The sequence below is a fragment of the Dunckerocampus dactyliophorus genome, chromosome 3 (genome assembly GCF_027744805.1).
Source record: "Dunckerocampus dactyliophorus isolate RoL2022-P2 chromosome 3, RoL_Ddac_1.1, whole genome shotgun sequence".
In the NCBI taxonomy this organism is placed as follows: Eukaryota; Metazoa; Chordata; class Actinopteri; order Syngnathiformes; family Syngnathidae; genus Dunckerocampus; species Dunckerocampus dactyliophorus.
The window spans coordinates 8,146,436-8,162,274 of record NC_072821.1 but is presented as its reverse complement, the minus strand read 5'-3'; the positions used below and the strand labels follow the sequence as shown (position 1 = coordinate 8,162,274).

Genomic DNA, 15,839 nt, shown 5'->3' with positions numbered 1-15,839 from the left:
GATTTACAGTATCTCCCCTCACATTTCAGCAAGCATTTTTTCAAGGGCCAACACTGTAGAAATTCTACTTGGATACGCTTTGGCATAGTCAGCTTGTATAGAACTATACATTTACTATCTACTGAAAACACACAGCCTTTATTGTCTAAACAGCTGGCAACACAAGTGAGCAGCAAGATAATTCTGGCCTACCAATGATCAAGCATGGTGGTGGTAGTGTCATGGTCTGTGGCTGCATGAGTGCTGCTGGCACTGGGGAACTGCGCGTCATTGAGTGGAAATATGAATTCCAACATGTACTGTGACATTGTGAAGCACAGCATTATCCGCTCCCTTGGCTAACTGGGCCACATGGCAGTTTTTCACCATGAAAACGCACCCAAACGCAGCTTTAAGATGACAAGCTGAAGGTGAAGGTGAGGGAGTGGCCGAGTATGTCTCCACCCAATTGAGCACCCGTGGGGCATCCTCATGTGGATTGATATGATATGCTGTGATGTATCAATCAGCATTCTAGTCTTGTTCTTCTTTTTTTTCATTGTCCGAATCTCATTCTGATTCCAAATTGGGAATGTAGTTGGATATATTTTGTGGACTGGTTGGGTGAGAAAGGCAGCAAGGGGAGGAGAAGAGAAGAGCAGTGCAAGAGGAAAAGGAATAATTGAGGAGAAAGGATTTCATATGCAGGGGAGATCTGGTGGGTTGATTATGCGATGGACTGAAGCCAGAAGGGGACAGCAGAGTCGTGAAGGCTGGAGATGAGTGGAGGAATGAACAAAGACTGCTGATGGATAGAAAACAAGTACCCTTCACTTTAGAGTCAGATTGGAAAAGATCCACTCAGGCAAATCCCATGCCACTTGTCATTAAACACTGCCAATTAGTTGTGTAGGTGTCTGTGTGACTGCATCCGTGACATAGATTAAACTGAAACAGAGTGCTACAGCGCGCACACACACAGCTTGTGTAATGAGGATTTAGTCAGCCTGATGAATTTTACAGCAGATACACATTATTTTAGACTCTATATTACTTTAGCAAAACAGCATGAAGGAACAGGAACATATTTGCACCTTCCAACCCATGGACCATATCCCGTCTGTCCAGTGTTTCACCTTTTGGACTCTTTCGGTGCCTCCGAAATTCAGCTTGCACTTGTGTTTATAGCATTGTGCACCATCAACATGCACAATGCAAACATCAGACAAATAATTGCGGTCCAAACCTTGGAGACCTCATAGCTGGCTATAACAAACACGGCCTCTTAACTTGGATGTACTTTAGAGGAGTCAGTGTACAGCTTGTATAACAGTATAGATTTATTATTTATTTCTATAATATTGTCCAATGAGAAGATATAACCAAATGGCTACTGAAATGTGAGGGTTGTATACAGGACTATATTTTCCTCCCTGGATCTTCCACTGTGATAAATACAAAAGGACAGCTATAAATGCACACAGTATTTTTTTTAGCAACAATCACAAGAGTCTAAAAACAATAATTTTATCATATCAGATTGTATAACATGTAATATTTCTGCACTGACTTTAAAATAAAGTAAGGAACAATCGCTACTTTTTGCTCTGGAGTTCCCCCTGCAGTTGTAAAATTTTTATGCCACAGTTTTAAATACAAATGGTCAGTACTAAATGTGAAGTTTAAGTAACAAACACATGATTAGAAGCAAGCAACATTAGCACAGATGTCGAAGATACCACACAAAGTGGGAATTCCTGGCTGGTCCACCAGTGTGATAGGTCGCTAAAATAGACTGCCATTGCAATGGTAGGGATTCCATTCTGCTTATTACAAGTCAATGTCCACTCCTGTTCTTAAACAAAATTCTGCACCATTACAATTCCAGTCCACATAACTGGTCTCATTCCTCTTCTTTTTGCACTACTGTCTCGCCATCGCCACAATTTCTCACTTTAGCCAACCCCACCACCCGCTACCTCGCTCTCATCTCTGTAACCTGCTGCACTTAATTGAAAGCCAATGGTGTGAGAATATAGCTCTTTGACCGAGTGTTCATGAGGGCAGTGGTCCTCTCTCTAGCTCTAATATATCTGAGGAATGGACAACTGCAGGATTTAGACAACGTAAGCGCTCAATTATTCTGGAATAATGTTAATGTAATTGAATTCACTAATTCCTCATTTTTATCCTGTGCCTGTGTGTGTTTAGTGTCCATTAAAATATTTAATATAATGTGGAATACATTGATATATTTTTATATATGCATACATATTTGTTATAGAGTAAATAAAATCGGAGCTTAGCCAACATACATGACAGTGAATAGTTGATATGCTCCTCTATGGCTTAAAATGATGCAGTAGTAAGGCAAAAACCGATTGAACAAGAGTTGTCAGGAAAAACTGAGACAGTTAAAAGTGGTATTACAAAAAATGGAACAAAAAAAGAGCATCTGAGTTAGGAATAGATAAAGCAGAAATATAAATGCAATTTTTGGTGGCCCAACAAGAAAGCAAATAGTCCACTCATCCAGGTTTTGCTACTATACTTAAAACGAGAACATATGCGTATGCGTGTGTAGGCACAGTCGACTGTGATTATCTTTTCTGCCAAACTGCAAGGATGTAAATATAGGTCCATGTTGGCGTGCAGATCTTTATCCACTTCAACATGCAATTATGACACGAGGTGGTCAATTATTATGCTTTTAATTAATCAGTATAATTAATAACTTTCTTCTTCTTGTCTGCTTCTCCGTCAGAGCTGCACAAAAACTGAATTTAACATCCAAGAAGAAGAAGCTGAAGGCCACCACAGCGCCGGTGCCTGTGACAACATCCTCACCGATGTGTGACTCCCATCTTTTCCCAACCAATTTTAGCTCCGCCCTCTTGATCGCACCACCCCCAGCTCCGCCCTGCCTTCTCCGTGCAGCCAATAAGATCAAAGACACACCTGGTCTCGGCAAGGTAAGTGAAACATAATATACATTGTGTTTTATTTTTAAAAATAAGTCACTTTTTATTTTCGATATAGGGCCGCATGGTGGCCAAGTGGTTAGCATGTTGGCCACACATTCAGGAGTTCTGGAAGATCTGGGTTCCAGTCTCTGTTGGGCATCTCTGTGTGGAGTTTGCATGGTCTCCCCATGCGTGTGTGGGTTTTCCCGGGGTACTCCAGCTTCCTCCCACATGTCCAAAAAAAAAAAAAACCCATGCACATTAGGTTAATTGCCAACTCTAAAATTGTCCGTAGGTATGAATGTGAGTGTGAATGATTGTTTGTATATACTGTATATGCCCTGCGATTGACTAGCGACCATTTTAGGGTCTACCCCGCCTCTCGCCCAAAGTCAGCTGGGAAAGGCTCCAGCACACCCCCGCAACCCTAGTGAGGGTTAAGCGGCATTGAAAGTTAAGAAAATTACATTCATTATCATTATTATATAGGTGAGACTCATTGGTCTTATACAGTACAATACACTTTTTGGTATGTGGACTTTGATGTGTATGGAAATGTGTGGCGCTCAAATGTACAGTGGTATGAAAAAGTGTCTGCCCCCTTCCTGATTTCTTTTTTTTTGTGCATTTTTGTCACACTTAAATGTTTCAGATGATCAAACACATTTAAATGTTAGTCAATGACAACACAACTGAACATAAAATGCAGTTTTTAAATGAAACTTTTTAGCATTATTATTTTATTGAAAAAGTGACTGCCCCTCGTGTTGCCCCTCCCAGAATGAAAGTAATTGAGATCTATCAGTGTGGAAAAGGTTATAAAACCATTTGTCAAGCTTTGGGACTCCAGTGAACCACAGTGAGAGCCATTGTCCACAAATGGCGAAAACATGGAACAGTGGTGAACCTTCACAGGAATTTTGGCCAACCAAAATTACCCCAAGAGCGTCGCGACGACTCATCCAAGAGGTCACAAAAGACCCCACAACATCCAAAGAACTGCAGGCCTCACTTGCCTCAGTTAAGGTCAGTGTTCATAACTCCACCATAAGAAAAGACACTGTGCAAACGACCTGTATGGCACAGTTCCAAGTCTCAATTTTGCCAGAAAACATCTTGATGATCCCCGAGGCATACTCTGTGGTCTGACAAGAGAAAAGTTGAAAGTCCCATTACGCCAGTCCCATCTGGCGTAAAAGGAACACCGCATTTCAGAAAAAGAACATCATACCAACAGCAAAATATGGTGGTGGTAGTGTGATGGTCTGAGGCTGTTTTGCTGCATCAGGACCCGGAAGACTTGCTGTGATAAATGGAATCTTGAATTCTGTTGTTTACCAAAAAGTCCTGAAGGAAAATGTCCGCCCATCTGTTCGTGACCTCAAGCTGAAACCAACTGTGGTTCGTCCACAGCGCTGTAAGAGACTCATCGCAAGTGGTGTTTCATTAACTAATATGTTTGATGATCTGAAACATGTGTGACGAACTTGCAAAAAAACAAGAAATCACAAAGAGGGCAAACACTTTCACACCACTGTATTTGGCTTCAGTGTGATTTACAGGAAACTTAAGACTGTTTTGAAAGTGATTTGAGTGTAAGTCACTGTATCAAAAATATTTCACAATGTTGACCATCGCTGAATGGTTTTCTCTTATGTGTGTGTCACCGCTGTTGCACCATACCAAAATATGCCTAATGGTTACCATGGTAACACATCTCAGCCTGACAAAAGTCATCTGTCACCCATGCCTGTGGTTGATGAAATGTGTGTAGATGTGTATGAGGTGGGGGCGTTCATGCTTCTAAAGTGTGTGCAATATTGATTGTCCATGTAATGAGTTTTTAGTGGCACCGCCTCCTCCACAGTTTTGGGCTGACTGACTGTGCATCTGAGCGTGTCTGTGCAGGAAAGTGAATGGGTATGGTGGAAGAAATCAAACAACAGCTGTGCATTGTGGGACAGAGACATAGAGGAGTTACTTACTCGCGTTCCATCATTAATGAGTCGAACATCCATCATTTATCTGGACAGGACTTATCTACTACTTTGGACTTTTGTATGGGGTAGGAGTTTCTCATTTAGGTTTAAGGCAGAAGAGTTAAAACTAGGGTTGTCAGATACTATCAGCCATCGATATTTATCGGCCCGATATTGGCATAAAAATGTGATGTCAGCCAGCATCGGTATGGTTTTTGTCCCTACATTGTAAGCCAATATAGAGGTTTTAGCCACAACACAAGCCACAAGCCTCTCAAGTCTGTGCGGAAGAAGTATCTCTATATTTAGCAAGCAGAGTAACAATCAAGTTCACAATGAACTTACCATCTTTGTTGAAATCGCTGGGGGGGTTCATTCCACATACCATTCTTACTCGCGGTGTCTTTAAAGAAAGAGCTTAAAAAACATCACACAGCAAGGTAATAGGCAGATAACAACAGACAAGACACTACCAACGAATAGTGCTGAATAATCAACAACTATGTGAGCCCTAAATGTGTAACTTAGCAGCTATTTAGAACAACAGTACAGCAAAGCACGCTGGGAAACAAAGCTGTTGTCAAAACCATGTACGTCGGCCGCACTGCTGAGCCGTACGTCAACATCGCTGCCATATTGTGGCAAGGCTGTGCTGTAAGTGAATAGAAGTAAATGTACTTCAGAAAGTGCCTTGCTACAAATACATTCACACATGCACTAATATACTTGGGAAAAAGTTAGGCATGTATTTGATCTCCTCAGATGGCTAAGATAAGTACTTTATTGACATTGACACATCACATCCGCTATAGAGCGCAAAGTAGTGCTGAAAAACCATGACAGATGAAAGTAACCAATCAAATTAATAATCATCAAATTCATGTATTTTAAACAATACCCCTTTAACTAAAAATAAATTAAGTCTTTCCAAAAATAACATTAATCAAGGCACAAGAAACACAAATGTATTCTCATATAAAATACGTAATACATTAAAATGTAATACATCTACTCAAAGATGGGTGGAGTAGACAACAAAACAACTGTACTCATTTACGAGTATTGGTACTTTACAACAAATTTACTCAAGAAAAAGATATGAGATGTTAAGCATATTGGTATCGGCTGATATCGGAATTGGAAATTGGGAGATGGACAATATCAGCATATCGGTTATCTGCAAAAAAGCCAATATCGGACATTCCTAGTTAAAACACATCAAAGCACTTCATTCGGTACATTTGCACAATAGTGCTCAGTTTTGAATGACGCATTCTGTTTGCCTTGTATTTGTACAAAGAGTGTGATGCAAACTATAAGCCTTGTAATAAACATATTATCAAATGAATACCTCTCTGACAGTGTCGATCAAAACTTAGTGAATGCACACTTTCAAATAAGCTTACTGTTCAGTTTGTGCCTTTCTTTACTGAGCCTCCATCTGAGTTCCCCCTCCATATGGAAGTGACAGATGTCATCTCAGTTGTCAGGGAGACAGACTCATACATGCTCACATACTGTACCCTCACAAAGTCTGTCCTCGTAGCATCTTCATCGTTTCAAAATATTGTCTCTCTCAACACAAATGATTACTTGGTCTTACATATGCTTGTTGCTACCTCTAGCCATCACAAACGTGTGTTGTTGTTTGTTTGTTTTTTTTACAATTAATGATGACATCTCCCAACAAAAAAGCCAATCTGCTTGACAAACCTTCCACAAATCCATCCATTCATCATGACAGCTTAGATGGATGGATGGATGGATGGATGCTTTACTTGAGACAGGCTCTTGGTGGTACTGAATGACAATGAATGGCCTGTGAATGACCTGAAACTAAATATCCCAATGGTACACCTTTCTTGTTTGCCTTTTTGACCATTCAGGTCCATCGTACTTTCAGAGCGAACACTCCACCTCTGGTGCTTTTTGTCAGTATGAAACCATACTGCTCACTAATTTCTCCTTAGCCTTGCTTCCACTACTTTCCCAGAATTTCATTGGGTGGCTCATTAGCTTTATGCCCCTGTAGTTGCCACAGCTCTGAACATAACCCTCGTTCTTGAAGATGGGCACCAATACACTGTTCCTCCATTCCTCACGTATCCTTGCATTCTCAGACATAATTGCACAATCTTGTGACTCTTGTGCCACACCTGTCTCACCTACACACTTCCATGGGTATGTCATCACACCCAGCTGACTTCCCATCATTCATCCAATCTTCTCTGTCTCTCTCTTATTCTACATTCATCAGTTCTTCAAAGTATTCTTTCCATCTTGCCCTCACACTATCCTCACTCGTGATCACATGCCCATCTCTGTCTTTGATCACCCTAACCTGCTGCACATCCTTCCCATCACATTCGTTCTGCCTTACCAATCTTTATAGGTGCTTTTCGCCTTCTTTACTGTCTAGTCTCTCTTACAGCCCATCAAAATCCTCTCGTTTAGCCTTAGCCATCGCAATCTTTGCACTACGTCTCATTTCTTTGTACTCCTGCCTACTTTCCCTACTGCTATCCCAATCCTTCTTTGCTAGACTTTATTTGAGACATGCTTATTTGAGACATGCTACATGCTCCTGCCTCCACTCTTATAAGTGACTCTGTTCCTCCCTACTCTGGAAGTCAGACCATTTCCATTCCATGTGACTACCACCATCTGTCCTTCAATGTTCCTGTCATTAACACCATACCTGCCCATCACCTACTCATCTCCTCTATTTCCTTCACCAACATGGCTATTGAGCTCTGCGCTGACGACCACTCCCTCACCTCTGGGAATACTCTGCATCAACTCATCCATCCAGCTCCAGAAATTGTCCTTCTCTTGTAGCTCACAACCAACTTATGGGGCATACGCACTAACAATCTTCATGATTACTCCCCCAATTTCAATCTTCATCACCATAGCTCTCCTGACCTCCACGTCACTGTTTACATACATACCCTTTCCTTCATTGTGCCAACGTCTAGAGTCTCTACTTTCACTACTACGCTATTGCCTTTCCTCATCTTTCAGTCTTTCTTCACACGTCTTCCCCGTCTCTGTCTTTGTTGTCGACAAACAGTAGCATAGTTTTCACTGGCACTGTATCGGTTAACAATGCCAGTGGCGGTCGATAACTCGGGCCGCGACCGATCCGGTGTGGAAAGCTCTGTCGTGATTTACACATTTGTTTGGCAAGGTTTTACGCAGGATGCTGTTCCTGACGCAACCCTCACCAATCATCCGGGCTTGGGACCGACACTACAAAGTACACTAGCACGTGACTTCTTCGGGGCTGGGTTATCATATACTGTAGCAATGTATTTATTCTTTACTCATTAATTAAGGTATGATAACACATAGCATACTTATTTGTTACCAAACCATGTTCCTGTCATCTTTTACGCCTTTATTTACAATCCTGAAAAAGTTACCTAGAAATTCTATTAACTCTGCTCTGAGACATCTGTATTCTTTTTTATTTAATATTTTAAAAACTGGTACATATTGAACATATGGACGTGAAAAAAATATTAGGAATGGCTGTGCCAAAGAGAAGGTAGCAGTATTAAAAAGTCTACGCTTCTTCCTACTCCTTTTTGGACGTGTTGTATTGTGAAAGTGTAAACATGTGATGTACTTTCATCTAACCTTGTTACGCATGTTCAAAATAAACGAAACCATTACCATTTAGGAGACTGGCATTGCCTAAGTTGCAATTGCTGTTGTGGTCGGTCTGCCCTGTATCTGATAACAAGACATAAAGTGAAGCACAATCACGTTTAAAGTCAACGTCAGTTTGCTTGTGCTAATTCTCAAATTTCCTGTATGAGGAGAGTAATGGTGATAAGGCCCTACTGCTGTGACATGGAGAGGAAATTGTCAAAGGAGCAAGGCTGAGATCAAGAGAGATATTCTACATCCTGGTATTTCTAACATAACAAGCTTCTGTTATAAAAAATCAATCAGATCTCAGCACGACCTAATCAAATACTGTACACACATGCACGTAGACAAGCACATAGGGGTGACATTTCTCCAGTAAAAATGTCACTGGCAGCGGGGGTCGGCTTCCCCCTGCCGCGATGGCATTTGCACACATGCACTGCCCCCACCCAGGCCTCCACCTTTCAGGGACACATTTTATAGGATTACAATGTACAATGAAAGATGTCAAATGAGCAGCAAATCCCCCGGTGGAAGAGTATGAGATACATCCTGCACAACATGGCCTGTTTGGTGGTTAGTTTTCAGCCCTGATGTTAATATGGCAGAAAACAGATTGAGACGTCACAGTTAAAGCCTGGGGAAATCAACCTGCACGGGTCGTGTGTGTGTGTGTGGGAGGAGCTCCAAACTGGTTCTATCTAGGGAAGTCGAATTAAAACAGAATCCCTCTGAGGATATTTTCTGAGTGGTGTGTGTATCTCACCCTCCCCTGTGGTATTATTATTAACCATGCTCTCCTATAAGTTGTAGGTGGCTGCTCACTTTATGCTAATGAAATCAAACAGCTGGGAGTCCGCATTTGGGAGCATGTGTCAAGGAAAATGAAGTTATACAAGTTGAACACTTATAAGCAAAGTCACTGTCATGTTATGGAGAAAGATAGAGATATCCCTACTGTAGTTACTGAAAACATAATTTAATAACCTGACCAGACACAACAACCTCCATAGGCAAAGAACCATGTATGCAAACCCCTTATTACAGTAGAGCCCTATGATAAAGCTAATGACACTACTGTCATGAAAAAGTTATCATTGGACATAATGAAAGAAGAATCATATTACATGGATATATGAATATTATTACTATAATGATGTGTCACGAGATCTCAAGGTTAAAACGTAACGATTTCTTGTTCAGAAAAAAAAAGTCTCTTGGGCACTAGGCCTGGGACAATAATAAATCAATTAATTAGTCACACAATAAATTCAAATGAACTTGATAATTTTGCCGGTCTCAATATGTTGCCATGTGTATGTGTGGGTTTTTTCCTCTTCTCTCTCTCTCCAAACAAGCTGGATGAGAGTTCATAACGGCATGAATGGAGCGAGCCCTTTTGTCAGCCATATAGTCTCTTTGTCTTGGAAGCAGAAGAATGTAACATAGTAGAAATTATATTAGTAATTTGCAATATATTGTCATATATTTTTTTTTCATATTTTCATATATTTTTTCATTGTATGTTTCTTAAACTTAATTAAAATCTCATCTCGCCTCGTTCTGGTAGACCCAATCTCATCTATTGTCTTGTCTCATGAACTGATTATCCTATTACACCCCTAATGTTTGGTGGTTAAAATGTTGATAGTTTCAAAAATCAACATTTCATTGCATAAAATTTATATATATATATATATATATATATATATATATATATATGTGTGTGTGTGTGTCACCTGCGATTGGCTGGCGACCAGTCCAGGGTGTACCCCGCCTGTCGCCCGAAGTCAACTGGGATAGGCTCCAGCATACACCGCGACCCTAATGAGGAGAAGCGGTATAGAAAATGGATGGATATGTGTGTGTGTGTGTGTGCATGTTGATCACACTTAAATGTTTCAGATCATCAAACAAATTTAAATATTAGTCAATGACAACACAACTGAACACAAAATGCAGTTTTTAAAAGAAACCTTTTATTATTAAGGAAGAAAAAATCCAAACCTACAAGGCCTTGCGTGAAAAAGTGAATGGCCCCCCCCCCCCAAACATAACTTAACTGTGGTTTATCACACATGGTTTCAAGTGGAAAACGTTATAAAGCCATTTCTAAAGCTTTGGGACTCCAGCGAACCACAGTGAGAGCCATTATCCACAAATGGCAAAATATGGAACAGCGGTGAACCTTCCCAGGAGTCGCCAGCCGACCAAAATTACCCCAAAAGCGCAGCGACGACTCATCCAAGAGGTCACAAAAGACCCTACAACAACATCCAAAGAACTGCAGACCTCACTTTCCTCAGTTAAGGTAATGCTCATGACTCCATGATAAGACACTGGGCAAAAACAGAGTTCCAAGATGAAAACCGCTGCTGAACAAAAAGAACATAAAGGCTTGTCTCAATTTTGCCAGAAAACATATTGATGATCCCCAAGACCTTTGGGAAAATACTCTGTGGTCTGATGAGACAAAAGTTTAACTTTTTGGAAGGTGTGTGTCCCATTACATCTGGCGTATAAGTAATGCCACATTTCAGAAAAAGAGCATTAGACCAACAGCAAAATATGGTGGTGATAGTGTGATGGTCTGGGGCTGTTTTGCTGCTTCAGGGCCTGGAAGACTTCCTGTAATAAATGGAACCATGAATTCTGTTGTCTACCAAAAAATCCTGAAGGATAATGTCCGGCCATATGTTCATGATCTGAAGCTAAAACGAACTTGGGTTCTGCAGCAGGCCAATGATCCAAAACACACCAGCAAGGCACGGATGAAGAAAAACAAAATGAAGACTTTGTAGTGGCCTAGTCAAAGTCCTGACCTGAATTCTATTGAGATGCTGTAGCATGACCTTAAAAAGGCTGCTCATGCTGGAAAACCCTCCAATGTGGCTGAATTACAGAAATGAAGATGAGTGGGCCAAAATTCCTCCACAGCGCTGTAAGAGACTCATTGCAAGTTATCGCAAACGCTTGATTGCAGTTGTTGATGCTCAGCGTGGCCCAACCAGTTATTTGGATCACTTTTTCACACAGGGCCATGTGGGTTTGGATTTTTTTTCTCCCTTAATAATATAAAGTTTCATTTAAACACTGCATTTTGTGTTGAGTTGTGTTGTCATTGACTAATATTTCCATTTGTTTGATGATCTGAAACATTTAAGTGTGACAAACATGCAAAAAAAATAAGAAATCAGGAAGAGGGCAAACACTTTTTCACACCACTGTATATGTATGATGTAAAGTCCTTAACAGTCTTAATTTGTACCGACACAAATACTTTATATGAACAAAGAACCAGAACAAGACGATTTAGTGGAGATAGCAAGGTAGTAGTACTAGAGAGAGAATTCTTGTCACAGAACAGGACGTCAAATTAAAGTTGCTCTGTATCTCATATCTAGTGTATGAGCTTCATCTCTATTCTTTCATCTCATCTCATCTCCATTACTTTCACATTGTTCTGAATGACTGGAGGACTCTCTTATCTATGCACTCATCTTTTTGCATACACACACACACACACACACACACACACACACACACACACACACACACACATGCGCGCACACGCAGACAGCTAGCGACTTGACCTTGGGGGGAAGATGATACCATGACAGCTAATCAATTTTTAATAGCGGTGGTGATCCCTCTCTGGCCACAAACTGTGTGGAAGTGTGTGTGCATTTTCTATGGCTAAGTGTGTATGTAGTGCATCTAAATGAACGTGTGAGTGTGTTTTGAGACTATGTTCCACCTCATAGATGAAATATTAATGTACTCAGTGTTGGCAAGTGCATGTTATTGACACACACACATACACCTCCCTACTGTATTCTGTCTGTCAAAGTATGTGTTTGTGTGAATTTTGTGTTTGTTTTTATAGTTTTCCATTTTGATTCTCAGGGATGCATTTGCAGGGATCTATTTTCACTTGTGGATTAATATGCATTTGTGCTTGATGATACACATATTTTTATTTTTTCAGTTCATATAATTACTAACTGTATAAATATATTATCAAATGTACATTTAAGTAAGACCTCTGAGACTGTAGAAGGTGTTATTTTGTTTAGCATACACTATCCAGATCATGTGGCAGCCAAAATTACATCATTTCTGTGTGTACAATAAAATAAGGAATCAATCTTGAGCTGAACTGGAATGAAATGCCTAAATACGAGCTTAATATGATGTTTGTGTCCATCTTGTGCAGTGTCATACTGTATGTGTGTATTACTGCAGTACGTCGGAGCCAATTAGGACACAGTGTCAGTCTTCCTATTGATTTTCTAGCCAATAATAGTGGCGCACAGAGGTGAAGAGCTGTCAGGCAACTGTTTGATTTTTCTGCTAAGGGCTGTTTGTGGTGTTCAGCTGAAGTTGTTTGCTCCAAGTGCTCCAAGACACCACCAAGAATGCATGCACATGTGGAAGTTGGAGCTTCTCCCAGAGGCAGGGTACAAACTCACAAAAGCACAGGGGAGAACATACAAACTCCACACAGAGAGGTCTGAGCCAGATCTGAACCCAGAGTGCTGCCCTACTAAAGCAGAACTCTAAAACTATACATACTGTATCTGCCAGGTCTGCTAGTAAGTTCGAGCATTAGTAACTTCCACCGGTGATCGCTGGTGCCTGTAAAGTTGGTCATTCAAATGTAACGAGCCTAAATGGAACGGCTCAATGATATGGGGTTCAAACAACTCCAAACCTCTACACTAAAATATCACCTGGAGGAGGTCAGAATCAATTTTACCTAATAACATGACGGAAGGATAAAGCGTTAAGGTTTTTAACCTTTTTAGAGCCTGTTGACATGAAATAACATTTCTATGGTCACCTTTACACTCCTACTATTCTTTGTTTACACCACACTACGCAGGCTACGGCACCACTGCAGGGGCATATGACATGGCTGCCACTAGCTTAGCAAGCTACCAAGCTAACTCGTTAGCCTCTCCAATTTACTTATTGTAAAATTAAGAAAGTGTTTCAAACAGAGTTCGGAAGAAGGACAAATTAAGAAGCCAAAAACTTACCTATTCCACACGGAACGGGTAGATAACTTTTTGTCCCTCTGTCATGTCGGACATGCCATGGCTGACTCTCTAATAGTGGAGGAAAAGGCCCAAGTGGATAGGGGAAAAACACTTTGAGAAAGTGTGGAGGAAAAAAAGGACATGCAAGGAATTAAGACATGAGTAGCAGGCAGATAGGGAGATATAGTAAGTGTTGTATCACCATGTTTTCTTCTTCTTTTCACCAACCACAACAAAGACTCCATTAGCTTGCTGCATTCTCATCAACAAAGTGTGTCTGTATGAAACTGGAGGTGGCGCTTGGCCTCACATATTGATCCACTGCACTGTGGAAGTAGGCCAAGGACACTCAGAGAAGACTGTAGGTTGGAAAGCACACTCGAGAAAAACATCAGGTTTAAACTTAGTGGTCGCTTCCATTTATCTGTCTAGCTTTTTTTTTTAGTTGTAGCTTGGCGTGGGTTACAGCTGCAACAGTAGCCCTTGTTTGTATTAGGGATGTTTATTAGGGATTACTATACCTGTTGTGAGATCATTCAAACCTGCAATAAAAGCCTGTTGTTCTGGCAATCAAGTGTGGTGTTTGTGTGTCTCACCGAACATTACAGTAACATTACTGACACCTAGTGACCAGTATAAAAGACTGCATATCATTTACACCAGTGGTCCCCAACCTTTTTTGACCCATGAACCAGGGGGTTTGGGGGGATTCGTACATTATAGCGATCTAATTTATCTTATTTATTATGTATTGTGTAAAACTAAGACACGAATAACATCAAATTAAACAAATGAATGCCGACCCACCATCCACCAGTTCAAGTTCAAGCCAAGTCTTTCCAGAAAGATTATTACATCGACGTGTGTGGTAAAAGGCAGGGCGCTAGCATGAATTCACTTGAGACAAATGTGCACATTAGCACTCAATAAGTCATCAAAACTTACCTTAATGCATTCCCACATAGTATCAGCATTTGAGACCAAATATGACATGAAAGAAAAATGGTAAAAATACAGTAGTAGTCTATCTGTGCGGCATGAGATAAAGTTAGCACACGCACAATGGACATGCGTCAAGTGAGACGAATGTAACAGAGAGAATCCGGCCACTTTTCAAAAAAAAATATCCCCCCAAAAAATGAAATAATGGAAATTATTTTTTTCTTTCTGTGCAGCCTGGTACCAAGTGACTCAAGGGGTTTGGGAACCACTGATTTACACCATATTTGAACATGTCTTTTGAATTTTTTGTATTTTAGTTCCTTTTTCCCATTTTTCTGTTGGAAAATTCTTAATTTAGGCAAGAAATAAGTAAAACGTGCTTCAATATGTATATCTTTGGACAAATAATAGGCCGTGTTCATCCAAAAAACAGCACGATTTATTCATGAATATATTTTTGAAACAACGTGATAGAGTAAAGCCGCGAAATTCAAACCCCAAAGTGGCGAGGGACGACTGTGTAATTGACTACAGCATTATGGCTTCATGTAGTATTGTCCACTATACACCACTTACTCACTCACTCTACGGACAAGAAGAGGAAAAAAGGCTCTCAAGAGGAGGGAAGATTTTATGAGTTACGCCTTGTAAAGCGTGCAACAGTAAAATCCTTCCCTTAGGCTCTTACTGATGTGATGGGCTCTTTTATTGGGGTCACCAGAGGGCATCATGTGGATTCCAAGACAGTGTGTGCGTGCATGCGTGCATGTGCGTGAGACATGCAAAGTGTTGACCTGGCACCAAGTGGCACCTGGGGTCACTAAGGTTGCATATTTATTGTTGACAGGCATCATGTTTAAAATTGATCATTATCTTCATGTGGGGGGAAAACAATCTCATGCGCGCACACACACACGTAGACAGACACAGTTTATTGAAGCAACTCTCTTAAATGGCCCATGGTCATTTAATGATGCAACCAAAGGCAAGCCTGTTAATATGTTATTAGATGTGAGTGAGTGAGCCAAAGATAAATGTGCACATTAACAGCAACGTTGTGTGTGTGCGTTAAGAGCTCTTTGAATTTTATATCTCCCTCTCTTCGTACATATTATAACATTGCATTACTTACCAGGCACCAGAGAGGCTTTTATACTTCATAACCTACTAGTCAGTTAAGATGAGTTTGTTCTGTGGAGCGTCCCCTTCTTATGCTCCTGTGTTGTTTTTCGTCCTAGGTCATTTGAGCGGTAAGAACTCTGTCAATTGTGTGGAAT

The 15,839-nt window shown here is 40.6% G+C and overlaps 1 protein-coding gene across 6 annotated transcripts in view; it reads left to right on the top strand.

Moving 5' to 3' along the window:
• The window catches only part of kif26ba (kinesin family member 26Ba), an 89,817-nt gene that overhangs the window by 47,057 nt on the left and 26,921 nt on the right, over positions 1–15,839 (top strand). For all 6 annotated transcript variants that reach the window (XM_054769648.1, XM_054769644.1, XM_054769647.1 and 3 more), the window contains exon 5: positions 2,744–2,951. In XM_054769648.1, coding sequence (XP_054625623.1) covers positions 2,744–2,951 — 208 coding nt within the window. The remainder of the gene's footprint in view (positions 1–2,743; positions 2,952–15,839) is intronic.